Source organism: Panthera pardus, unplaced genomic scaffold, assembly GCF_024362965.1.
Source record: "Panthera pardus isolate Hobbes unplaced genomic scaffold, ASM2436296v1 HiC_scaffold_22, whole genome shotgun sequence".
NCBI lineage: Eukaryota > Metazoa > Chordata > Mammalia > Carnivora > Felidae > Panthera > Panthera pardus.
This window is the reverse complement of record NW_026526788.1, coordinates 55,682,381-55,709,619: the sequence shown is the minus strand read 5'-3', so window position 1 is coordinate 55,709,619 and position 27,239 is coordinate 55,682,381. Positions and strand designations below refer to the sequence as shown.

At 52.8% G+C, this 27,239-nt stretch overlaps 1 protein-coding gene across 1 annotated transcript in view; it reads left to right on the top strand.

The window, feature by feature from the left end:
* Window positions 1–3,827: 3,827 nt before the first annotated feature.
* Window positions 3,828–27,239, top strand: part of SLIT1 (slit guidance ligand 1) — a 170,467-nt gene continuing 147,055 nt past the window's right edge. Inside the window, exons 1-2 of the mRNA XM_053909786.1 lie at window positions 3,828–4,440; window positions 25,745–25,816. Of these exons, the coding sequence (XP_053765761.1) occupies window positions 3,830–4,440; window positions 25,745–25,816 (683 nt within the window). The 5' untranslated portion in view covers window positions 3,828–3,829. The remainder of the gene's footprint in view (window positions 4,441–25,744; window positions 25,817–27,239) is intronic.

The following is a 27,239-nucleotide window of genomic DNA, read 5'->3' as shown; positions in this document are numbered from 1 at the left end:
GAACCCGCATCAGAATCATACTTTCTCACTCCCCAGTGTGTTAACAGTAAAGATTTTGATTAAGAAAGTCTGGGGTGGGTCCTGGGAATTAGCATTTATAATAAGCATACAAAGGTATTTAAAAATGTTTTGGTGGTGATGGGGAGGTTAAGTCATACTATACAGCTAAAAAAAATCCTAACAGTAAAAAAAAAAAAAAAAGCATATGCTGAAACTGTTCGTCTGCCATCATCCTGTCCTCTCTGGGTCACTGGTTCCAGGCATAGTGCATTGCAGGTACCTACATATATGGGCTTGTGCTTGAGCACGGGGACAGACCAGGGACTTCTGCAAGCCCAGTAAAGCCAGAATGGCTGCACCAGGGCCTCTGGGATGTCTGCCCTCCGCCCCCACCCCACCTGCCACCTCTATGATCTCTACCTGCACTTCCCCCTCGAACACCTGCCACGTTTTAGCCTTGCTGAACTTGCCCCAGCTCAGCCACTGAGACGCTGCCACAATCTGTGTGCCTTTCCTTTGTACTTCTCTTCACCCAGAAAGGCTTTCTTCCTGTTTTGCTGCCCAGCCCATGCCTATTTATCCTTCAAGATTCAGCTCAAGTGCCTCCTCTTCCAGGAAGCCTTCTGGCCCTACCCTGAGCGCCACACTCTGGCTTCTCTGCAATTCCACACTCCTTCTTACCAAACTAATCATGCAGAGTGGGCTTTCCTCTTTCTGTTCCCCACTGGACTGGGAGCTCAGGGCAGGCCAGGGCAGTTCTTATTCTCTGTTGAAGTGCCAAGTCCCAGGACAGTGTACATAATACATAGATACTTAATAGATGGTGTTGAACGAATGCCCAGATGGCAGGCGTTTTGTCTCATTCTTGCCGTTTGCAGTCCAGAAATCCAAACCGCAGTGCTCTGCAGCCTCACCCAGGTGCTCTGCTTCTCGGTGCCTCAGAAGGGCTGGTGGAAGTGGAGGAGAGGGCCCTGTGCAGAAAGCTGGAAGGAGGCACTCCCCAGAGGTTTCCCTGGTCACAGGCGGGAGGTGGCCCTCAACTCCTGAGCACGCATGGCTGAGGGGGCTGGAGGAGATGCCCACCACCGGGATAGGGAGACCCAGCCTCAAGTCCCCCCACCCCCCCACCCCGCCATCCCGGGTTGCCCTGACGGTAGCCAGTGGGCTTTGGCAGAGCCTTTCTGGCAGAAGCAGTATGACAAGGCTGCCTCCTCCCCACCCGTGCAGAGGGAGCAGGTGGCCTTGCTGTAGGGAGGGGGCAGGGAGATCCAACAGAGGGAGGGGCCTGGGAGAGGAAACTGAACCAGCAAAGCAGAGTGGGGGTGGGGGGTGAGCGGCTGGCCAGGCGGTTGTTTCAAGAGTAAATGTGCTAGGAACGCTAATGAGCTGCGTTCATTCATGGCTAGCTGCCTCCCAAACTGGGGAGCCAGCCAGGTTCTGGGGTGGAGGAACTGGGGCTAGGAGCCAAGTTGGGGAGCTGACTGGCTGCTGGGGCAGGGCCTCCCATGACTAGGCTGGCATGGGGAGTCTTTGTCCTGGGTCTGAGGGGGCCCCCTTCCTTCCCTCCCCTTTATAGGAAACGCCAGGCTTTGCCAGGTGGTGACAATTTGGGATTCACTGTCCAGGCCAGTCTAGAAGCTTCTAGGGCACTGGCTGGCTCTTGGGAGACACGGGCAGGGCTGATCTTACAGCCCCCTGCTGGCTCCCACCCCTCCCTCCATCCCATCACCCTACCACTCTGAAGCCCCCAGGGCAAGTGGCCCAGTTAATCAACACTCTCCCTCTTCCCCACATGGGTCCTGGCTTCTGAGGAGCCCTCTGAGGTCACCGGGCTGGGGAGGCACCGCTGGAGCAGAAGGTTGGAAACTGGACATCTTCAACAGTCTGAGTGCCGTCTGTGACAGGCCTACTAAGTGCCAGGTGCTGGGTTAAGTGCCAAAGCGAGGAAATAAGTAAGCCGTGGGGGAGAGGCAGGCTCTGCCCCAGGAGGAGTGTCAGGGAAGGAGCCACATGTGTAAACAGCTCCAGCTAAGAGGGGGTAAACAAAGCAGCAGGCTCAGTGGGATGAGGATTTAACTCTGCCTGAGGCAGCTGGCAGGGCCTGTGAGAGGAGGGGGCTGAGCGCCCTGTGGAGAAGCGGCAGAAATTGGTGAGGGAGAGGAGTGAGGAGGCCCTTGGAGGCTGGAGTTCTGGTTTAATTTGTGGGAAGCTTCTCTAAGGTCACAGCCCCTGGGGACCCCCAAGAAGGCCCCTTCCCCTCAAGGTGTCATTTGATTGATACTGAAGAACCCATGGCCTGGGATGGAGGTCATGGAGAGCAGTGTGTAAAAACCTGAAAAAGAACTGTCAAAAGCCCATAACACCAGTCACACTAGTTGTGACATACTGGCCACTGTTCTATCTCTGCTATGACAGCGGAGATAGTAAAATTTTCATCAAGGTGGAAAAGAAAAACAAAGACCCCCCCCCCAAGTCTTTGGATACCTGGTGGATAAGGCTTTAATCTCATGGAGACTAGCCACATCCCCCCACGCCCCCCACAAGCTGTATCCATGCTGTGCCTACCCCTGGCACCTCCTGGACCAGCTACCTTTCTTTCTGGTTCCTCCCGAGGGGAAACCCAGGTAGCCAGCTCCAGGGAAGGGAGGTGCTTCTGGAACCGCTTAACTGTTTCTTCTTGCCAGCGCCTGTAGGTGGCCGGGAATCAGGGGACGATGGACAAAAGATGTCTGGGTCCTACAGAGAACAAGCAAACCACAGCTGTTCTTGATTTTCCGGAGGTCCTTCATCTTTTCTGGGCTTGAGGATAATTCTCTCCCTCTCTGGATTTCCTGTTCACACCCATGCCCACACCTGTGTCTACACCTGCCTTGGAGTAAGAAAAGTCCCTACCCAAAGGAGGGTAAAGGCTTGGGGGGTTGACATGGGTGGACCGTGGAAGGAGCTTCTCTCCCAAGCAGGCCACCCAGCCCTCTTCCAGCCCTGTCTGCAGTCCTCTGACGGCAGGACCGAATATTCGTTTTCATCTGTTAGAAATGGAAGAATATTGCTGTGAGTGTGGGTTGGACTTCCAACCCCCACTGATACTCTGCCCAAACCCTGCATCCCCACCTGCGAAGCCAGTGTAGCCGACTGGGCAGAAATAACATCTCCCCGACAGCAAATGTCCACATCAGGGCCATTTTCATGAGGGAGCAGGTAGCTGCTGTCTTCTCCTCAGACAAGTGGGTTGCTGCCATCTTGGTGGAGACAGGGGAGAAGACTGTACTTAGCTTAGGGCTGTTGTACATTCCGCCTCCCTCCCCCCCCCCCCCCCAAGGCTCTGCCCTCAAAGTCCAAGGCTAAGTAAGGTAGGTAGCTTGGAGAGCTGGGGTGCGGGGCTTCCTTTCACCAAGTATTCACAAAGCAAGTCTGGTGGGGCCTGGGACGCGTTTCTGACGTCGGGGAAAGCATGTCTGTGGCCCTGGGGAAGGGGGTCCAGGCGGCAAAATAAGATCTCCCCCTCGCTCTGGCCCAGCTGCTGGGGCTGCGGGTTCCGAGTGCTTGCGTCTAAGTGTGCACATACTCGCGGGGTGTGTGTGTGTGTGTGTGTGTGTGTGTGTGTGTGTAGTCGGCCGGGGCCAGGACTGGACAGGTTGAGCGGTGGCCATCCTCCCATCCCCTCCCCCGTAGCCCCCTGCCCGCTCACGGCGCCTCCGAGGTTCCACCTTTGAAACTGTACGCTGCTCGCAGCAGCCGCCGAGTGGTCGTCGTCGGGAGGCGGGGGAGGGGGCTGCTGGGGGAGGGCGGGGAGGAGTCTGGCCCTGGATGTGTGCTTTTCGATTGATGGATGACTGCCGGGTGGGAGCGAGCGTGCGGGTGTGAGTGTGTGATTGTGCGTGCGTGTGTGTGTGTGTGTGTGTGTGTGTGTGTGCGCAGGGTGCGTGCGCGCGCGGGGCCTGCCCATTTTCCTCCTCGCAGCAGTCAGTTGGGAGCTGGAGGGAGGGAGAGAGGGAGACAGACGCAGCCAGCGAGAAACCGGAGAGGAGCCGAGCGCCCTCCGCCCAAGGCGCCCTCCCTCGGTCCGCACACAGGCGCCGTCGCTTGGAGGAGCAAGGTGCCTCCCAGCCCGCAAGGGCATCGCGTACGAGCCCGCGGTCTCCTCGGTGGCGCTGCCCCGGGACCGCACCTGGAGGCCGCCCCGGACGGGGATGGTAAGCGGCTGCCGCCGTCTGGCACACCAGCGGGACGCGGTGAGGGCACCATGGCGCTGACGCCCGGGAGGGGGCCCTCGGCGGGGCTCGTCCGACCCGAGCTCTGGCTGCTGCTGTGGGCAGCCGCGTGGCGCCTGGGTGCCACCGCGTGCCCCGCCCTCTGCACCTGCACCGGCACCACGGTGGACTGCCACGGCACGGGGCTGCAGGCCATCCCAAAGAACATCCCACGGAACACGGAGCGCCTGTGAGTACGGCCCCCATCCCCAGCGCTCAGGGAGCCCCGCGGTTACCCTCCCACCAAGACGAGTTCAGGGCTGGGGTGGGGCAAAACCGTTGGGGCCCCGGCTCTGTGGCCAATAGACGGGTCAGTGCCTGCCGGGGTCCTTCTTGAGCCAGGAGCCAGCAGCACCCCTGTTTCCCTTTCACGGGATTCAAAGGGCCCTGGCGGGGCTGTCAGCTCCCATCCTCACCCCTGCACCCTGCCCTTAGCCCTGGCAGGCCATTCCCACTGCGCCAGCACTTGATTCCTACAGGGTGCCTGTGACTTGGTGCCGGTGAGCCTTCCTGGCACTCAGGGGGGAAGCTCCTCGCACTGCCAGGCACCATGTCTTCTTTTGGGCACATGGGGCTTGGGCTGTGGTCTGAGCTGCATGTGTGGACTGGGCTCTGTGGGCTGGCAGGCAGGTGATAGGCCACAAGATGGGATGGAGTTGAAGTTTCCAGTCTTCCCCTGCCTCCCCATTGTTTGCCCCAGAGCCTTAAGAATTCTTCTCTTGCAGGTGTCAGGCATTGGTCCCCCCACCTCACATCCAGCCATCCCTAACCGAGGCAGACAATGGGACCTGAGGGATTTGGGTTTGGGGCCTGGGGTATATTACATCGACACCCAGAAAAGGGTAGGTGTGATAATGCTGAGGGGTCGGGAGCCTGGAGTGGAGACATGGACCATGAAGTCATTTAAAAATAATTCATCTTCCCCTGTTGTCTCTTACTTCTAAATTCTTGAGAAAACTCAGCCCTTTCTAGATGGGCTGAGCTTTGTAGGGTGTGTGTGTGTGTGTGTGTGTGTGTGTGTGTGTGTGTGTGTGTTTGGATCTATATAATTTGTTTACCCAGATTCTCCTGCAGAATGTGTGTCTGTGTGAATTCCTAGTACCCGTGGTGTCGCCTCAGTAGTGGGAGGTTGTGAGAGTCCCTGTACATGGGCCATGTGTGTAGATTTTTGGTCACATGCAGGGTCTTTGTGCTGCCTGCAGAGGTGACTGCTTCAGGAGATTATTGAACTGGACTTTGGAGAAGGCTGCCAGCTCCTTTGAAACCTGCCTGCCCCTTCTCCCCACACTCCTGGGCAACTGCAGTGGCTCTCAGGAAAGGCGTACATATCTCGATAACCTGAGCGCATTTTCACAGCTCCCAGCTGGCCAAAGGCAGAAATCTGACCCTGGGGAGAGCTATCTCCTGGATCAAACTCTGTACCAAGGTCAGCAATTAGTGAGCACACGTTTGCCCCAGACTCTTCTTGGCTGAGTCTGAAAAATTCCCATGGAGGTTTCAGAGAATTTGCAATCTAGATGCAATCTAGATGGGAATTGGTGTGTGTGTGTGTGTGTGTGTGTGTGTGTGTGTGTGTGTGTGTACATGTGTGTTGTGGGGCTGCGGAGAGATGCTGGCATGGGGAGAGGTTGGACAGAATCAGGTTTCCTTGGGGCAGCCTGTGCATTACCCTGTGTGGCTATGGAGAGGGACTGAGGGTCAGGAATCTGCCCAGAGGACCCCTGAGGTTGCAGGGTCACCCTCCACACCTGTTTGTCCTGGACCTATTCTCTGTTCCTTTGCTGCATCCACAGGGCATTTTTCTTGCAGCTGTTATGCTGATGACAGCCTAGGTCTGTGACACGGTAGCCCATTGCCTTAGCTTTTGGACCTGAATGCTGAAGTCATCTCATTCCTTGCTCTTTCTCTCCACCTTTAGTCCTGAGGACAGTGTCAGTTTTGGCGTTCAGGAACTCTTGAACTCTTCTGCTATCAGAGTGGAACGGAAGTGAAATTTCCTAATGCAAAAGAGAGTTGGGCCTTCAACTGCTGAGGTTGCTGTGTGACCTTGGGCAAGTTACTTAACTTCTCTGAGCCTTTGTTACTTTCCATCCAGAAAATGGGGCTGCTGCTGGTTTTTGTGAGGACCGAAGATCATATATGGAAAGCATCCTCGTTCATTATGTTTACTAAGTGAGAGGTATTATTGTGATAGGATCAGGAGAAAAGTCTATTTAATTCAGCAAATGTGTAACAGAGCCAGGAACTACCCTCGGTGCTGAGGCTCCAGCAGGGAGTGAGCAAGTCCCTGCCTTCAAGAGACATACAGTCTAGAGGACCAGGCAGGGGACACATAGCTGGAAGCTCTTGGGAGAGGGCCAGGCTGGCAGTGTGATGGGGCTGTGGTGGGGAGCATTGGGATGGGAAGCACTCTTCTGGAGGGAAGGGGCTTCTCAGAGGATGGGCCATTTTATTAGCATACTTTGGGACCCAGTAGTGGCTGGGTCGGAGTATGCCAAGCAGAGATGGCAGGCAGCCCAAATAGAGGGAACGTTCGGGCAAAAGGCCCGCAGGTGTGCGTGTGCCAGCCTGATGGGTGAGTGGACCGGCTTTGTCCCGGGGCTGCAGCGTGTCACATCCAGTGGGATGTGACAGGGCTTGAGGTTGGGAAGGTGAGGAAGAGTCAGGAAGTCCTCTCTCTCTCTCTCTCTCTCTCTCTCTCTGGATTTTTCCTTTGGGGACTTCAGGGATGGAATCCAGGGGTGACTTACCAGGGGGAAGCCGGGGGAAGTCTGGTCTTTTCTGAGTGCAAAACTTCTCAGGGGGTGAAAGCCTGTGCAGCAGGCAGGCCTCTGAAGAGCCATTTGAAGAGGAATAGAACACCCTGAAAAGAGGCCTTGGTGAGCGCCCCGGCAGACCCAAAATAGCTGTAGCAAACGCCCTGTCTCATCGATAGGGGTGTCGTGCAGTGTCAGAGCCTGAGACAGTGGCTTCTGCGGCTGTGAAATTGGGAAAGAGTGCAGCTGTGCCTTCGCCTTTTGTCTTCTGGGCAGTTTCTATGGCAGCTCATGAGACCCGGCAACTTTATGATCACATATCCCGTAACTCTGGGTCCGGGCCTGTCCCCCCAAGTGGGAAGAGATTGGTTTGCTGCGGAGACTTCTGGGAAAGGACCATGCAGACTCCAGAGCTGTTGAGGAGATTGGTTCAGCCAGAGGGGCTGTGGGGCTGGCGGGCTGCGTGAGGCAGGGACGCTGAATAATTCGCTGCAATGGAACAATTAAAATACGGAGTGAGGGTTAGGGGTGTGGTGGAGGAGGCCTGGAAGCTTCATCTCTTTGTAGAACTCAGGCTCAGAGGGACCTAACCACGGCCGCTATTAATTGTCTTTTCTTCTACTCAACGACTTTGATTTTCAGTTGGAGTTTTTAAAAATTAAAACAGTCTTTTAGACTAGAGCGTCCAGGAGAGTGTGATAAGAGGGTGTAATATGCGGGGACACCGCTTCTCCCACCCACCCCAGGCACTTGTACTCTAGATTTGTCACAGATTGCCCTCGTGGGTGCAGGGTGCAGAGACAGGAGAGGCCTGAGGATGCTAAGGCCGGGAAAGGCCCTGGGGGAGACCCATTTGTCTCTGTTCGCACCTCGGGCCAGCATGATCTGCTGTTCGTTAGGTTCTGGGGGCCTGTTCTCTTGCATCGTGGCCAGTTTGTCCACTGCCCTAGCTCCCCTGCCTGCTGCAGAGGCCTGGAGGACCCTTGCCTTTTCCTGGTCTGGCCCCCTGAATCTGGAGGCCACATTCAACGGGGCTGGGTGGGCATGCCCAAGGAAGACCTCCCAGGACAGCCAAGAGCCTGTTTGGAATTCCAAATGACAATTGGGTGGTGGTCACGGAGAGGGGTCAGGGGGCCAGACCGCAGCCATGTCTGTACTGTGGTCTCCTGCAGCGGAGACCTGCATTGTGCAGGGGAGGCTGCCTCTAAGTGGGGCTGGCGGCTCCAGTAGCAGGTGCCCTGGGCTTACTGCTGGGCTCTGCATGACCGGTGGCAGGCCCTTGGTGCTGTCACTCCATCTGCTCTGAGACCCAGTTTCCCCATCTGTAAAAGGGACGATGATGACAGCTTTGCAGGTTGATGGTGAGGATTAAGGGAGCGAATGCACGCAGAGGGCCTGGTGGTGTGCTTGGCACAGGGCTGTGTGAAAATGCTTTGTGATTTAACTGGGTGATGTTATTATTATTATTTGAGAAGCTCAAGCAAAGGTTTAAGGATTCCGGTGGGGCAGGGGAGAGCTTGGGAGGTAAGCACGTGAGTGTTGGTGGTGCTGCGAGGGACTCTTCTGGAGTCTGGCTGTCCAGAGTGCTCCTTCCTTGGACCTGGGCAGCTTTGTCTCCTGCAGTTTGCAGGAGGGAGCAGGGTGGTGGCCTGCAGGGATTCTCTGCAGGGTAGATGGCCTGAGGACATGGCTCTGGAGCCAGACCGCCTGGGATTTTAGCCCCATTCTGCCACTCGGCAGCTGGGGGGACCTTGGACAAGTTATGGGGCTTAATTAATTCATTCAACAGATAGCTGTCTATCGAGTGTCTGCATCGTGCTGAGTGAATAGTGACGGACAGAACACCAAACCACCTGTCTCTCCCTGAGTTTTAGTCCAGTAAGGGAGGTAGAGGTGAATGGCACAATATGAGAATAAACACATAATGGCAAACTGGGGTAAGTGCTCTGGAGAAGGCGTGACTCCTCAGCACCCCGTTTCCTTGCCTACAAAGTGGGGACGATAGCAGACCTGCTTGTGAGGCTGCTTGTGAGGATTTAAATGCGACAGTGCTGGGAGTGGCACTTTGCACAGGGCCTAGCACACAGCAAGTGCCCCCTAAATGGTAGTATTACTATTGTTATTAAGGTGACAGAATTGCAAGGACATGAAAGGAACTGGGGCACCACTCATTTCTGGGTCCCAGCATGGCTCCGCTCCCTCTTCCCTCACCGTGTAGCCACTGGTGTTCTGGATGCCCCCGAGAACACTGCCCCTGCCTCCATGCCCCACTCGGAGGCGGGGGGCTGGTCCTCGGTGGTCCTGGCTGCCTGGGGCTGCGAGCAGGGGACAGCCGTGCTCTCTGGGGCCGGGTGAAGGGTGGCAGGGACGGGAGGCTCCTGCATTATTGGAAGCAGACAGGAGCTTGGCCTCCAGTCCTGTGCCGGCATTAGCGGCTCGGCAGGGCTCTTGCTTAATGGGATTTTCTCCCCAAATGCTGTAATTATCGCCATACAAATACTTATTACCCAGAGCAGATGACGGCCGGGCCTTGGGCAATAGCCAGGGAGCTGGGCTGTGCTGGGGAGGGGGGGGGGTGGTGAAGGGGTGGGGGTGGAGAACGGGCTCCTCTTTTTGATGGAGTTTGCAACCCCCTCCTCTTCTTTCTGGAACCCAGCCTGTGGCGGACAAACAGCTGTTGGGCACCTGCTGTGTGCATAGTGTTATGAGAGGTCCAGAGTGTGGACCCGGCTCCCCAGGGAGCTTGCAGGCTGGTGGGCGAGAAAGGTCTGTCTGCAGAAGAGCAGGTGTGCGAAGATGTCTATGGGGACTAAAGCACAGCGGCTACCGGCGCTGGCTCAGTCTGAATCCTGGCTCCATCAACTACCACCTGAGAGATCCCAGCCGGCTCACTAGTGACTCCGTTACTTCATCTATAAAGTGGAGCCAATGATGGCACTTACCTTGCAGGGCTGAGTTTGAATGAGATACTCTGTGTAGAGTGTTTAGAGTAACGCTGGGACAAGTAGTCCATCAGCGTCAGAGATGAAGAGACGGGAGTTGGGGTGGGCAGGAGGGGCTGATGGGGTCTGAGGGCTGGGCAGGACCTAGGTAAGAGCCGAGCTGCAGCAAGGGCAGGGGAACCTGGGGCATGAGAAAGTGAGTGCCATACATTTGGGGAGGAGAGTAAGGAGCGGATCCAGCCGGTGGGTACATTCGTGTTGGTGAGTTCTGAGATAGGAGGTTAAGGTAATGGATGGGCACTAGGCCATGGGGCTGGGAAATAGGGAGCCATCAGAGGAGTGTGTGTGTGTGTGTGTGTGTGTGTGTGTGTGTGTGTGTGCATAACATTTTTTTATCAAAACAAATTTTTTTTCTTTTACTATTCAGTGGTTTTTTTTTTAATCCTCAGCATTGTGCAAACATCACTACAATCCAATTTCAGAATATTTTCATCACCCAAAAAGACTCTTTGGTGCTCCATGTAACTTTCTGTTTTGTCATAATTTCGATTTTGTACAAAAGTTGCAACAAAAGCATAAGGAGCTCCTATAAGCCTGTTATCCACATTCGATTGTTCATATTTCCCTGTTTGCTGTATCATATGGTATGCATAGGCACAGTTTTGTTTTTTGGAACTATTTAAGATTAGGTTGGAGGGGCGCCTGGCTCTCTCGGCCGGTGGAGCATGGGACTCTTGGTCACGGGGTGGTGAGTTCAAACCCCGTGTTGGGCATGGCGCCTGCTTAAAAAAAAAACATATTTAAAAAAAAAAGATTAGGGGCGCCTGGGTGGCTCAGTCGGTTAAACGTCCGACTTCGGCTCAGGTCACGATCTCGCGGTCTGTGAGTTCGAGCCCCGCGTCGGGCTCTGGGCTGATGGCTCAGAGCCTGGAGCCTGCTTCCGATTCTGTGTCTCCCTCTCTCTCTGCCCCTCCCCCGTTCATGCTCTGTCTCTCTCTGTCTCAAAAATAAATAAACTTAAAAAAAAAAATTTAAAAAAAAAAAGATTACATTGAAGATGTAAGTCTTTCTGCCTAAAGAGCGTGGTGTGGATTTTCTGAGAATACGGCCATCAAAATCAGAAAACTGACCATTGCTACCGTACTGGCATCTGCTCCATTGTTCTGTTTGCGCTCCATCCGTTGCCTCAACAATGTCATCCGTGGCTCTCGGAAGGTGTGTGCAGGATTACACGTGGCATTCACTTGTTACAGCTCTTTAGTCTCCTTTAATTTGGACTAGTTACTCAGCCTGTTGCTTTTCTTGACCTTTACAGTTTTGAAGAAGACAGGCCAGTTATTTTGTGGAATGTCCCCCCGTCTGGCTTCATCTGTTCCATCCTCATCATTATGCTCAGGTTATGCACTTCTGGCAGGTTGTGCTACGTAAGTGGCGTTGTGGCTTCAGTGGGTCATGTTGGGACGTCAGTTTCCGCTGGTTTTAGCAGCCGTCGCTGAGACACTTCTAGCATCCTCGTTGCTTCTCGGCGTATCAGCTGGCATTCTACCGCAAGAAAGAACTTGGCCTTTTCCTCCATCTGTTTGTCTGTTTATAACAGGATGGATTCAGGGATTATTATTTTGTTCCTTGGGTTGTTCCCATCATTATTTATTTGGACGCTCAGAGTGTCCCACGTTTGGGGGAGCCCCTTCGGGCTGCCCCTGTATCCTTTTGAAGAGACCCTTTGAGCACTTACCCCAGGGGTTTTGAGTGGAGGGTGACAAGTGCAAAGTAGTGTTTTACGACATCCTGTGGCCTGGCTCTGGTGTGGAGGGGGAGACCGGCTGGTGGCGGGGAGGCCGCTTGGTTAGGGTCACTGTGGTTTCTGGCTTTTCTGTTGACAGTGGTTTCACTGCCACTGCTGTGATTTTATTCTTAAAACAAAAATGTGAACAACTTGTATTTTAAAATAATTTTAGACTTACAGGAAAGTTGCAAAAATAGTACAAATACCCTTCACCCAGCTTCCCCTAATGTTTTCTTTTCTTTTTTTAAAGATTTTATTTATTTTATTTTTAATATTTATTTATTTATTTACTTACTTATATTGAGAGAGAGAGTGTGCATGCAAGCAAGGGAGAGAGGCAGAAGGAGACAGAGAGAGAGAGAGAGAGAGAGAGAGAGAGAGAGAGAGAGAGAGAATCCCAAACAGGCTCCATGCTCAGTACAGAGACCGACGTGGGGCTTGGTCCCATGATCCTGGGATCATGACCTGAGACGAAATCAAGATTCAGATGCTCAACCGATGGAGCCACCCAGGTGCCTCAGATTTTGGTTTTAAGTAATCTCTACACCCAGTTCGTGGCTCGAACTCACAACCCCAAGATCAAGAGCCGCGTGTTCTACTGAGTCAGCCAGGTGCCCCATCTTCCCCTAATGTTAACATCTCTCTTACCCATAGCGTGATGATCAAAGTTAAGAAATTAACATTGGCACAAGGCTATTAAGTAAGCTACACACTTTATTTGCATTTCACCAACTCCTTCTCTAGCGTCCTTTTTCTTTAAAAAACATTTTTTTTCATGTTATTTATTTTGGGTGGGGGGAGAGAGAGAGACGGAGAGAACAAGTAGGGAAGGGGCAGAGAGAGAATCCCAAGCAGGCTCTGTGCTGTCAGGACAGAGCCTAATGTGGGGCTCAATCCCAAGAACCATGAGATCGTGACCTGAGCCAAACTCAAGAGTGAGACGCTTAACCGCCTGAGCCCCCCAGGTGTCCCAGGGTCCTTCTTCTACCCCAGGGTCCAGTCCAGGATTCCACATGATGTTTAGTTGTCATTTCCCCTTAGTCTCCTTCGGTCTGTGACAATTCCTTAGTCTTTTCTTGCTTTTCAGGACATGGGCACTTCCGAAAAGTACTGGTAAGTTATTTTCTGGAAGGCTCTTCATTTTGGCTTTGTCTGATGTTTCTCCCTGATTGGATTGAGGTAATGGAGTTTTGGCAGGAATGCCGCAGGGATGGTGTGCCCGTCCCAGTGCATCCTGTCAGTGGTAGGTGACACTGATAGGTCTCATTGCTGGTGATGTTAACCTTAATCTCTTGGTTAAGACAGTGTCTGCCTGTTCTCTTCCCTGTGACATTACTGAATTCACATTTGCTGTTAATAATATTTGGGGGAGATACGTCGAGGCTGCCATAGACTTTTTGTCCTCAAATTCTTACCTACTAATTTTAGCATCCATTAATGGATCTTGCCTACAACCATTATTATGCAATTTTGATTTTCTATTTCCCTCATTCCTTCTACATTTATTAATTGGAATTCTTCTGGAAGGAAGAGCACTTTATTGCTTTCTAAGAAGCTGGTTTGTTTGATGGGTACCTTGGGTTTTGAGTTTCCTGAGGGCAGGGCTGTGTCTCATGTATCTTTGTAGTCCCATTGTCTGGTAGGTTGCTCAAAAAAGCCTTTTCTTGACCTTTACAGTTTTGAAGAAGAGATATAACCATGGAAGCAAGGGGGTGGGAGGGTGGGGGAGAGGCCATGAGCCAAAAGGGGCCTCCAGAGCTGTAAGATAATACATATGTGTTGTTTTAAGCCCCTAAGCGTGTGGCAATTTGCTACGGTACCAGTGGGCAACGGCCACAGTCCTCATGGAGTTGAGCCACAGAGGCAGAGCCACAGGAGGAAACAGGACTGGACCGAGGCAGGAAGTACAGAGAGAGCTAATGAGAAGGTCATGGGGCCCTAAGCCTCCAGCCTGGGGGAATGATCTTGGGAATGGAGTGAACTTTGGGGAGGGTGGTTGAGCGGGGAGAGAACTTTGGGGAGGGTGGCTGAGCCGGGAGAAGAGAACCTGGCTTCTACTTCTTTTGTTTGAGTTGCCAGTAATCAGCTACATTTAAAAGGTGACCTTAAGGGTAGGGATAGGGGATGGTTACTTTGTAGAGTATGTGGACTGGAGAGACAGTTGGGAAGGCCTCCTGGGGAAGAGGTGGAAGAGAAACTTCAACAGGAATAAGGATTTCCTGGGTTGGAGGGGCAGAGGTTGGGCCTGGCTGCTCAGTTGGTAGAATCTGCAACTCTCGATCTCAGGGTTGTGAGTTCGAGCCCCACATTGGGTGTAGAGATTACTTACAAAAAATAAAATCTTGAAAAAAAAAAAAAAGAATTTCCTGGGAAGCTGGTATAAAATGCAGATTCTGAGACCCGTCCCCGAGATGCTGATTCAGCTGGTTTTTGGCAAAGGCAGTTCAGGTGATTCAGATGCAGGAGGTGCCCAGAACACATTTGGAGAGAAGCACTGGGTTTCCTGGTAAGGAAAGTGCATCCTCTGAAGACTTATGAGACTTGACTTTAGCTTCCGCCCACGGTAAGATGGCAGGAGGTGATGTGGGTGAAGGTCAAAGGTACTGACTTCCAGCTATAAAGTCAGTAAGTCCTGGGATGTCAAGTACAGTATGGTGACTGCAGTTGATAATACTGTATTCCAGGGGTGCCCGGGGGGCCTGTGGGTTGAGTGTCTAACTCTTGATTTTGGCTCAGGTTATGATCTCACAGTTTGTGGGATTGAGCCCCACATCGGGCTCTGTGCTGATGGCTCAGAGCCTGCTTGGGATTCTCTCTCTCTCTCTCTCTCTCTCTCTCTCTCTCTCTGTACCGCCCTCATTTGCTTTCTCTCTCAAAGTAAATAAAATAAAATAAATGCTGTATTGTATATTTGAAAGTTGCTAAGAGAGTAGATCTTAAAAGTCCTCATCACAAGAAAAAAGTGTTGTAACTATGTGAGGTGACACATGTTAACTAGACTTACTGTGCTGATCATGTTGCGATATATACAGGTATCTAATCAATGTGTTGTACACCCAAAACCAACATAATGTTGTATGTCAATTATATATCTCATTTAGAAAAAAAAAAGAGGGGGCACCTGGGTGGCTCAATCAGTTAAGAGTCTGACTCCTGATTTCAGCTCAGGTCATGATTTCATAGTTATGCGATTGAGCCCTACATCAGGCTCTGCGCTCACAGCACAGAGCCTGCTTGGGAGTCTCTCTCTCCCCCCACCCCACTCTCTCTCTCTCAAAATAAATAAATAAACTTTCAAAACGGGGGTGGGTGGGTTCAGGAGGAAGAGAAGGCAACAGGGGAGGAGAAGGTGGAGAACAAGAGCTCCTGGTCGTGGATCCGAACCTGGCCAGGTGGTTCTTGGCCACGCCGGAGAAGGAGTTTGGAGATGGGGAGGGGGCTTCACCTGGGAGAGCAGACAGGCTGCCTGAGGACAGCTTCTGGACCTGTGGTGTGGGTCACTGGCCAAGCTGGGCAGCCTGTTTCCTGGGAGAAGTGGGAGGCAAAGGCAGGTGGTTGGGAGTGAGTCAGCCGTGAGGAAGTCTGCGGGAGGGGAAAGCACGCAGGAGCACTGAGGGGGAGTGGGCTCGGCAGTGTAGGGGCAGATGGACCGGAGCATGGAGGGCTGGGGGGCGATCTGGAAATGAGGAGCCAGACCCTTGGGGATGGGGAGACAGGTCAGAGAAGGAGAGCAGCAGCGGGGAATTGTGATGGGGTCTGCAGTCACCACAGAGAGCCCCCCAGCCCGGGCCAGGCTCAGAGCCCTGCTTTACCCTCCCCTGCTTTTCTGCTCACAACTGTCCCTGGAGGAAGCTATTATCGCTGCTCTGCTGAGGAGTGGGTTGGAGAGGCGTACCATGTGCCTGGGGGCACAGACGGCTGCTGAGCGGGGGTGTCCAGGGTCCCTGAGCCTTGAGGCTCTGAGATGTGTTTGTGTTTAGTCTTTAAAATCCGGCTACTGCACCACGCATCTTAATAAGGCCTGGCTTCTTTCATTCATTCGCTCGTTTATCCGACGTTCGTTCAGCACCTGTGAAACCCCTGTGAGGGCTTAGCCCTGGAGCATGAAGGCAAATTGGCCGCGATTGAGTCCGGCCTGCGCATGTTTGCAGGGTGGACCCAAGTGCAGGCCGGCACAGGGAGGTGTCCAGCCTCAGGGTGGGGGTTCAGTGAGCAGAATCGGGGGTGGAGATGTGGGGAGGTGTTGTGGGAGGACTCAGCGTCAGAGCGTTAGCTGGTGGATAGCCTCTCAGGGGCCTGAGGTGGGCAGGGCTGTGCTTTTAGGGCTAGGCCCCAGACCTGGGAAGGGGATTGGCGAGGGCAAGTCCAGGCCTTGGTAATGAAGAGACTGGGGTGCACGTCACGCCTCAGAACAGAACACACCATGGGATGGGGGTTAACAGCTGGGCCCTGACCCCCTCACACCCATTAGAAGGGCTGCTATCAAAAAACCAGCAAATACCAATTGGTGGTGAGGGTGTGGAAACACCCGGGTGTACTATTGCTGGGAATGTAGAATGGTGTAGCCCCTCTGGAAAACATTCTGACGATCCCTCAGACAATTAAGCAGAATTACCAGATGATCCAGCAAGTCCACGTCTGGCTATGCGGCCAAAGGATTGAAAACAGGGTCTCAAAGATATTTGCACATGTTCATAGCAGCGTTATTCACAATAGCTAAAGGGCGGAGGCAGCCCAAGCGTCCATGTACAGATGACTGGGTAAACGCACGTGGTGCACACACACAGTTGAAATATAATTCGGCTTTAAGAAAGGAAGGAAATCCTGGCACATGTTGCAACAGGGATGAACTCTGAGGACATCAATGCTAAGTGAAATAAGCCGGTCACAAAAAGACAAATACTATTATGATTCCACTCATATGGGGTACCTGAAATGGTGAAATTCCTAGAGACAGAGCAGGATGGTGGTTGCCAGGGTCAAGGGCGCGGGGGGGGGGGGGGGGTGGAATGGAGAGTTATTGTTTAATGGGAACAGAGTTTCAGTTTTGCAAGATGAAAAATCTCTTGAGATCTGTTCAACAACGTGAATACACTTAACACTACTGAACTGTGCACTTAAAATGGTTAAAGTGGTAAGCTTTATTATGTGTATTTTATTGCAATTAAAAAAAGAGAGAAAGAAAGACCTGGGCTCTGGAGTCAGACATGCTAAGGCTTACGTCTTCAACCTACTTACCAGCTAGCTGATCCTGAACAAGTTACTCAAATGCTTTATGCCTCAGTCTCCTCATAATGTGAGCCAGATGCTCTCGCGAGGCTTAAATGAGTTGGCTTGGTTGTGATCGTATAGATATTTCTAGTATTCGAGCCAAGGAAGCAAGATGGGTCCCCAGGAGCCTGAGGCAGAGTGCGACCAGCAGCATCTTTGTCCTGGCATGGGGCCCCTGACTACTCATCCCTGGGGCTTCTTGACTTCTTGTATGCTGGAGGGCAGTCCCAGCACTTGGTACCAGGCCTGTGGTCTCTGCTGGGGCAGGAGGTGTTGGGGGAGCCTCCTGATCATGACCCACTGATGCCTGAGGATTGTGGGCAATGCTCAGCCAGCTGGTGGGACTGTGTGCTGCGCTTGGGCCGAGTTATGCCAGCAGCAGCCGGGCTCGGTGGGCAGGATTGCTTATCAGCCTATTTTCACTCTATTCAGTGAACACCTACTGTGTGGAGGGTGCTGGGCGTACAGCAGGGAGCAAACCAGATGTGGCCTCTGCTTCTCCTAGCCTGGCAGGAGAGACTGGCCTTTAACAAAGGATCTCATATTATTGCACACAACTCCAAATTCCAGTCCCAGCTCTGGAGGGGGAGCTGAGTGAACACATAAAAGAGGTGGTCTAGATCAGATGTTTCAGTTGAAGCCCCGAAGGATGTTAGGAGTCAGTCAGGTGTATGTGTTGGTGGGCAGGTGAGGAGGGAAGGACTGTTCTGGGAAGTCCTGGGCTGAGAGAGCAGCATGGGCAAAGGCCCTGCGGCAGAAGTGCTGGTGCGTTGAAGGAAGTAGAGGAACAGAGCAGCTGAAGCCCTGGGGCTGGAATTTTCCTATGAGAGCAGCTGAGTAAAAATCAGTCTCTTCACCCGTGGGCTATAGGAAGTTGTTGGTAACACAGCAGTGTCCTCAGTGCGTGGAGCTTTTCTTGGCTGATGTCCATTTGGGCAGAGCATTTCTTTTTAATTTAAAAAAATTTTTTGTTGTAAAAATTTGGTTATTTATTAAAAAAATATTTTTAAACATTTATTCATTTTTGAGAGACAGAGCATGAGGGGGGGAGGGGCACAGAGGGAGAGGGGGAGACACAGAATCCGAAGCAGGCTCCAGGCTCTGAGCGGTCAGTGCAGAGCCTGACACGGGGCTCGAACTCACGGACCGTGATATCATGACTTGAGCTGAAGTCGGATGCTTAACCAACTGAGCCAAACAGGTGCCCTCGAGTTTATTTATTTTTAAATTGAAGTAGAATTGACACAGTGTTAGATTAGTTTCAGGTTTACAACATAATGATTGGATAGGGAGAGCATTTCTTTTCTTTTTTCAGAGAGAGAGAGAGCAAGCTGGGTGGGGGGCAGAGGGAGGGAGAGGGAGAGAGAGAGAGACAGAGAGAGAGAGAGAGAGAGAGAAAGAGAGAATCCCAAGCAGGATCCATGCTCAGTGCAGAGCCAGACTGAGGGCTCAATCCCATGACCCCGGGATCATGACCTGAGCCAAATTCAAGAGTCAGACGCTCAACTGACTGAGCCACCCAGGCAGCCCGGGGAGAGTAATTCTTAATTAGGATAGGTTGTTTTTTTTTTTCCCTTTGGTGCGGGGAGCAGGGAAACATTGGAAAACCCACTCAACCCATTGCTGTTTGAAATATGTCCACTTTAATGCAAATCTATTCATGCGTTCAAGCAGTAACTTAATGCAGCATCCATGAGGTGCCATGTACTGTGTTACGCCCTGAGGATACAACAGTGAGAAAAAACTGACACAGTTCATGTCCTCAGGGAGCTTATAAACTCACGCAGGGGCTGAGATACCAGTCAAGGAAGCCCCCAAATCCATCTGGTTTGTGCTGCAGGGGAGGAGTTTGGGGTGTTCTGCAGGCCTGTGATAGGGAGTTTGACCAGCTGGAAGGAACACTTGGAATCAGGCAAAGAGGAAGGAGTATTCTAGACAGAACGGATGGCAGTCCAAAGGCCCTGCCACAGGAGGGAGCGAATCAGAAGGGGGAGTGGGGGGCAGGCCGCGCGGGCCTTATAGTTCTCGGTAGAGATTTTGTCTCGATTCCAAGAGCAATGGGGATTCATTGAAGGGCTTAAGTGGAGAGTGACACGATCAGATTGCATCTTGAAAGGATCCCTCTGGCTGTGGCTAGAACAGATTGGAGGGGAGCCAGAGGGAATATGGGGAGCCCTGTTAGGTGGCTCTGCGGGGCCCCAGGCCCTCCAGATGCAATGGCATGGGTGTGCAGCTGGGCGGCCTGTGGGTTGCAGAGTTCAGCCTGTCGTGTGTGGGCCCTGGCTGGGTAGGGAAATCCTTCCTTCCCTCAGTTCTCCTGACTCTGCAGGCGCTCCTTGCGTGGATTTGGCCGGGGTAAGATTTCAAAGGACAGAGCCGAGGTATACAGCCGCCCCCCCCCCACTCCCTGCCCCCTGCCCCCAGAGGCCTGTCTCAGCTACGGTCAGAGCTGCATGTTTATTTTTTTGGAGATCTGGCGGGAAGGGATTTGGAGTGTGGCCTGAGCCTCCTCACTGCCATGGCAGGTTTGGGGCCCTGTAAGATGTTCTGGTCCCATAGGGAAGTAGCACTAGGAGTGGTGGAGCTTTAGGGCAAGAAACGCTGTGAGGCATGTGGGACCCCCAGAACACCCCGGGAGGGACCCAGGCTGTTTATTCCTGCAGCTCTAGGAAATCCCAGGGGTTCTTTCAGTTTATCACCAAACACGCAGGTGCTGGGGATCAGAGTTTTGTTTCCTGAGAGGATTCACGAAATCCTTGTGTGTTTTTGTTTTTACCTTGGTAACTTTGCTTCAGAGGATTTTCTTCAAGATCGTTCACCACTGAGGTTTTTCTTTTAGGTTAGGACCACACAGGAGCTGATGGAAATCAGGGCCACTTGCCTCCAGAGTGTATTTCCTCCTGGGGGAGAAGGGCAGATGCACACTCGTCACTTTTGGAAGAGAGAGAATGGCCTTAGGGCCTCTTCCCTGGACTTTTGCATCCTGGGGCCTGCAGAGCCTGGCTAGCTGCTGGCTCCTCCCTGCTCGTTGGGGTGCTGCCCGTCTGGCCCCAGCCTGAGCTGAGTCTGGGGCACCACCCTCCCGGGGGAGCCATGGTCCTTGAGGGGCACGACAGTGATAGCGGTGATAGCGAAATACTCACAGCAGGTAATACCGACGCAGAGAGCACATGTGTGTGCCAGGCACTGCTCTCAGTGTTTTAGAAATATTGTCATGTACGCCTCACCACACCTCTAGGAGGTGAATGCTATCCTTAGTCTCATACAAATGGGGAAACTGAGGCCCAGGGAATTTAAGCCGTGTGTCCAAGGTTATACAGCTAGTGATGGTGGAACAGACAGTTTGGCTCCAAAGGCCGAGCTCTTAGCCACTGGCTCAGTTGGCCAGGGACCCCCTGATACGGCTGCTTAGGCAGAGCACAGGGTCTTATTACAGGGCCCCCGTGTTTCCTATCCAAAGCCTCCAAGTTTCTCATGAGCACTTGGGGTGAGGGGTGTGCTTGGCAGAGTCTGTTGGCAGGAGGCGTCATGATGTGGGGGAAAGAGCACGGAATCACACTGGCCTGGGTTTGATCCCCACCCCTAATTAGCTGCGTGGCACCGGGCAATTGCTTCACCAGTCTGTGCCTCAGTTTCCTCATCAGCGAGGGGGACAGAACACGACTCATCTCACTGCGAGGGTGAGGGTGAGTGAGATGAAGCGTGTTAGGAGTTAGGCTCAGAGCCTGCACTCAGTGGCTGCCCGGCAGGGAGGAGTGGTGGATGTGGGGCCCTGGCGGCGAGAACCTCAGGGAGCCAGGCTCTGGATCCGGGTTCTTCCTGGAAACCAGGCTGGAAGCCGCCCTGGAGGCTCCCCCCCGCCCCCGGCTGCTGTGGCTGCAAAGGTCGGAAGGTCACAGCAGCCTCTCCCAGCTTCTCCTTCCCAGGTGGCTTGCTGGGGAGGGCGTCTCCATGGCGACACCGAAGGACCACCTGTTGGAGGAGTCAGGCGCTGGAGAAAAATGACCTCCTTGCCTCATTCCAGCAGCCTCGGCCAAAGGTTTGAGGGGAAGTGGTTGGCCCACGTTGGAAACTTAATCCTGGCTGCCCTGAGCTACCCCGTGGAGGTCATTCTCTCGGCCTAAATGGCCTAAGTGGTGATAATGCCTCGTTAAGCAGCAGCCCTCAGACCTGGGTGCCGGATGAGAGCTGCCTCTGCCTCCCAGGCTGCCTGTAGAGGGCTCTCCCCTGAGAGGAGGCACTTAGCTCCCGGGTAAGAGAGCTGGAGAGGGAGGCAGGGGGCTGGGGTGGGGTGGGGGGCTTGAGTGTCCATGGGCATTCTTGTCCGGAAGCCACCAGCAGGGCCTCCTGAGAGAGAGGCTGTATTTGCCTCGTTGTCTACACTGTTGTTTCTTCCACCTGCCTCAGGTCTTTTCTTGCGTGGGGGTGGAGTGGGGAGCAGGAAGTGAGGAGGAGGGGGTGGAGTCGCCTGATGGTGGGCTAAGGAATGGGTCCGGGGGTCTGCGCAGGGGCTGGTGCAAAAGGGTAAGAAGAGAGGCATGTGAGTACGATACGTCACCAGAAGTCCCTGTGAGTACTCCGTGCCCACCCCCCTGCCCACCGCAGGGGTTCCCGACTTCCCTGTTGGGCCTTGTTCAGACAAGCCCTAACATTTTCCTTTGCCTCAGCTTTGCTGTCTGTGAAATGAACAATTGTTGAAGTCAATTGCCTTATAAATAAACCATGGTTGCCACGAGAAAGAATGAGCCAGTTATTGTAACATTCATCAGCTTTTTCGTGACTTTTGACTGAATGATTTTGTCTCTAGGAATGTATTCCTCCCAAATGCCCACCAAACTTTATGCGGTGTTTATCATTGAACCGGGGGTCGGGGAATGCCCCAGTAACTTGATGCATCCAGATGCAGGGATAAGTGCTGGCCCGTCAGAAATCATCAGTGGGGGAATGAACAGGGTGTAACATGGCAGAAGGAGTGTGTACCACTTCCGTCTCACCCATCCCCTTATAAAATGCTTTGCCAACAGTAAATCTTCAATAAATATTTGTTGAATTATTTCAACTATATAAAAATTGTATCCGAAGAAAACAGGCTTGGGAGAAACTTCTAGAATGTTAACAGAGGTTAATTCTGGGTGATGGATTTATGTGTGATTTTAATTTTTTTCTTTATTCTTCAGAAAACGGAAAAAATAACAATGTGCATGTATTACTCTTATGATTTAAAAACTTTTTTAATGTTTTGTTTTTGAGAGAGAGAGAGAGGGAGCATGGGTGGGAAAGGGACAGAGAGAGAGAGGGAGACACAGAATCTGAAGCAGGTTCCAGGCTCTGTTATGTAAGCACAGAGCCGGATGCAGGACTTGAACCACAAAGCTGTGAGATTGTGACCCGAGCCGAAGTCAGACCCTTAACCAACCAAGGCGCCCATGCACCCCTGTTATTATTATTTTTTAAGTTTATTTTTATTTATTTTGAGAGAGAGAGAGAGAGATCATGCAGGGGAGGGACAGAGAGGGAGACAGAATTCCAAGCAGGCTCTGCACTGTTAGTGCACAGCCCAACATGGGGCTGGAGCTCATGAACGGTGAGATCATGACCTGAGCTGAAATCAAGAGTCGGGGAGGGCTAAACCAACTGAGCCACCCAGGCGCCTCTGTGTTACTCTTATTTTTAAGTGCAATAACTTGAATATTATGTTGGCTTATGAAAATATAGATGTACTTTAAAAATCCAAACAGTGCAGAAAAGTATAAAAAAGAGACTAAAGTCACCTCAGTTCCCACCACTGAGCAGTTATAGGTATTAATATGTGGCATTACTATAAGCCCCAGTGAGCTCGCTCTGCCCACATACTGGGATGACTTGTGTGTGGTTTTACATGAGCAGCTCCCAGAATACAAGCTGTCTTGTAACCCTCTTACCCGTTCTGTATCCTTGACATCTTTCCCTGTCAGTACAAACTGATCTGTACCCTTTTAAATGGCTACATAGTACTTGGTTTCACAGATGTGCTGGAAAGTCAACTAAATGTTGCTTTGTGGGGGGTCCTGGGTGGCTCAGTGGGTTTAAGCCTGGGACTTCGACTCAGGTCATGATCGCAGGTGCGTGGCTTCTAGCCCCGCTTTGGGCTCTGTTCTGACGGCCTGGAAACTGCTTTGGATTCTGTGTCTCCCTCTCTCTCTGCCCCTCCCCTGCTCGCTCTCTCTCTCTTTCTCTCTGTCTCTCTCTCTCAAAAATAAATAGACGTTAAAAAAAAATTTTAAGGGGTGACTGGGTGGCTCAGTTGGTTAAGCGTCCGACTTTGGCTCAGGTCACAATCTTATAGTTCGTGAGTTCAAGCCCCGTGTCGGGCTCTGTGCTGACAGCTCAGAGCCTGGATCCTGCTTCGGATTCTGCGTCTCCTTCCCTCTCTGCCCCTGCCCCCTCGTGCTCTTTCTGTCTCTCAAAAATAAATAAATATAAATTTTTTTTTAATTTAAACATCGCTTTGTTGATGTCCATTTTTTAACATTTTTGCTCTTGTAATCAGTACTGATATATCTTTATAATAAAAAAATTAAAACGGTTAAAAATTCCTTGTGGTTTAGGGTTTGGGGATGAAGGTTTCAGCAGGATGGACCAAAGGAAACCAGCCACACTTGCGTAGGGAACCAATTTTCAGGGCTTGTTGACGAGGTTCTCAATGCTTGAGGTGCAATTGTGCACAGGAGGAGCAGTTTGGGGTGCACAGGTGAGGCTCTGAGGCGTCAGGGAAGGATATTTGGTTCAATAAAAACCCTCACGTGGAAAAGAGCCCATCTCACGTAGAGAGGGCCCCTTTGCAGCGTCTAGGCCAGGAAGTGGCTCTGTCTGGGCCTCTCATCAGGGGCCCCGTTACCTTGGAGAGGCCTCAAGCCCCTCTGAGAGATCCTGATAGAAGAGAGAAGAGCAGGGAATGAGTCTTTCCAGCTGCTCCTCAGGATCAGGAGCCAGGCTCAGGGGAAGGGTGGAGAGAGTGATGGGTTGAATGAGTTATCAGCTCGTCACGGGCCTGGCCCGGTGGAAGAAGCCTGGGCCCTAGGATCAGACGGCCGTGTCCAGATCTCTGCTCTGTCATTTACCAGCTGGTGCCCTCCGGGAGACACCTGACCTCTCTAAGCGGCAATTCAGTTTGCTCGTCTGTAAGACAGGCACCGTAACTACTTTCTAGCCCTGCGGGAGGATGTACACAGAGCCCAGTTTCTGGAGTGTGTGGAAACTAATAACATATGTTGTTCTTAGCAGATGCAACTCTAGAACATCATCTAGGCCAAACACACTTCCTAAATGCTTAGAGGAGAGGGAACTTGCCGATTTTCAAAGTAGCTTGGATTTGGGCTGACGGGTGTTGGTAGGCGAGGAGGCTGGGCTGCAGGGGAATATGGTGTGTGAGTGTGTGTGCATGTGCGTTGGGATGGGGCTAGTTAGCTTGTTGCCAAGCACGTGAGTGACTCTGTCGCGGTGAGAAAGAGGAGGTGGTGGCGTGGATGTGGCCACAGAGCTGCCACAGGGAGATAGATTAGATGTGGAGGTGGTTGAGGCTAGGCCTGGTTGAGATTCTGCCGTGTGTGGCTCAGTGGAAGAACGTTCTGGGGAGTGCGGTAGCTGCCTCCTGGAAGGACCTGCTTTTCTGAGGCTGTGCTAGCTCTCTGTGAAGAGAAGTGGCCTGCAGAGGCTCGGCAGGGGCCAGATGGCCTCTAAGGTGGGGTTCATGGCCAAGGTGCCCGGGTCATGGTTGGGGAGGGCTGAAGAAGAACACAGTAGCCTTGGAAGGGAAGGAAGGGCCAGAGGCCGGGGTGGTGTGGGGAGAGGAGCCACTGCAGTTCAGGCCTGGCCCTGCTCCAGACAGTGGGCCCCCTGTCCTCCTCGGCCCTGCCCTCCTTCTCCTCGATGCAAGACGGACCTTGTGGCAGGCTCCTGCCTGTGGGCCTTCCAGGCTCCCTGTCTTCCTCTGCTTGCTTTTTCAGGCCCTCTGTGATCCGGACTCCCATCCCCCAACCCCGTTTCCCACAGCTCCTGACTCCCAGCCTGTCTCCTCCCTCATTCCCCAGGCAAAGGGCCGTTCCCCTTTCCCAGAATGTCCACTCTGTCCCTCTCACTGTGCACACCTGCCTTGCCTTTTAGGTTTCATCTTGGGCCCCATGTACCCAATCTCCTTAAAATGCATGGTCCACCCTGCTGTCTCCTCACAACAGCCTGTAGGAGCCAATGCCATCAGATAATGGCATGGGTGTCTGAAAAGGGGGCCCTTTTCAAGTACAGGCCATGCTCTTCACTTGTTTATGCCCCATGCTAACCTGATGAGCTAGTCACAGTTATTATCCCCGCTTCATAGATAAGGAAACTGAGGCTCAGTGAGGATTCCACCTGAATAGCCTCCAACTGTCTAGTTTCCAAGTTCTTCCCTGTGTGAATGTCTTGTCTCTCCAATGAGCCTGAGGTCTTTCTGGGCAAAAGCCATGACTTTGGCTTCCACGGTTCTTCCAGCAGCGAGCCTGTGCCCTGTGCATTTCCCTGGCCTCACATCAGCTGCAAAGATGGGCCTTAGCTTGTTGGGCCTTGGCATAGACTTGGGGGTCCCGGGGCTTGGCTGGGAAGCACCCAGCCCCATTGATGAGAGGACAGGCTAGAGGCAGGTGGAGAGGGAGTGTGGAGCTGAGCCCTGGCCTGGGGGCCACCCTGGGCATCTCACCCATTTCATTCTCTCCTTGCCTCCACCAGGGAACTCAACGGCAACAACATCACTCGGATCCATAAAAATGACTTTGTGGGACTCAAGCAGCTGCGGGTGCTGTGAGTAACTTCCCTTCTGCCCCTACCCTTGGCAGTGGCCCTGTGGCTCCTGAGCAGAGTCCTGGCTGTGGGTTGTAGGGTTGTGGGCCAGAGACCCTGGATGCCCTGAGGGGGGTGGGGTGGAAGTGCCAGTGAGTCCTTCCCCTGAGCAGCCACTGTCTTGCACACAGCTGAGCACTTGGGCTCAGCATAGGCACCAGTGGTCGCTGCCTGGCAGGGTCTCGGCCGGACAGATGGGGCGTCTTGTCTGTTGGTTGTATCCTGGAATGAGGGAAGACCGGGTAACCATGAGGAACTTTTAGGTCTCTGACTTAGCCTGCTGGGGCTGCCATAACAAAACACCCACAGACGGGGTAGCTTAAACAACAGAAATTTACTTTCTCACAGTTCTTGAGGAAGTCTATGATCAAGGTGCCATCCATCAAGGTTGTTTGTAGTGAGGCTTGTCTTCTTGGCCACCTTCTTGCTGTGTCCTCATATGGCCTTTCCTCTGTGTGTGCACAGAGAGAGATCTTTGGTGTCTTTTTCTCTTCTTATAAGGAGACCAGTCCTACCAGATTAGGGCCCTACCCTTATGACCTCATTTAACCTTAATAACCTCCCTAAAGACTCCATCTCCAAATCACGTTGGGGGTTAGGGCTTCAGTGTATGAATTTTGGGGGATGCATTTCAGCCTATAACATTCTCCATAGTTCTTTTGAGTCTGTGCCTCAGAAAGACTCTCCGGCAAGGCTACCCCTGACTTGAGACGGTAGATGAGTGGAGGCAGTTGAGGATAGAGGTGACCCCCTTGGGTGCCTGACAGTGGCAGATATTGGAGGTGATGGGTGTGGCTCTATTGGCATTGACCACTAGCCAGCAAAGGAGCTGTCCACAGCATTTCCCTTGTTGGGCTGGGCAGGGGTGAGGAGTGAGGACTGAGGAGTGAGGAGGGGAAAGGGTGGATCCCTTCGTCGCTTCCTGCTCTACTCCTCTCAGACACATGCATGCATTCTGACACATTCAACATCAGACCGTCATAGGGTTCTCACCCCCTACTGTCAGGGTAGTGCAAGGGTCCTGGGGCCTCAGTTCTTTCAGAACTACTTTGCAGTTCTGAGGGTCTTGGGCGGATCTGGGGACCTTGTGGTCTCCATCTTCCCTGGGGTCATGGCTGTCAGTTGCTGGGCAGGGGTCTCTGCTGCTCCAGAACCTGCTGATCTTTGACCCCTCCCCAGGCTCCAGGAATCTCTTCTGAGTACAGGAAAACCCTCCTTCCCTCCTGTCACCCCCCACCCACCCAGGCCTCCAGCACGAGCTCCTCAACAGCTCGGGCTTTTGGAAACAAGGTGGAAGAAGAGAAGTGTGTGGTGGCAGCTTCTGCCCCTGTCCTATCCCCAAACCTCCTCTGAGGTCCTTGTGGGACCTCGAGCCACCCGCTTG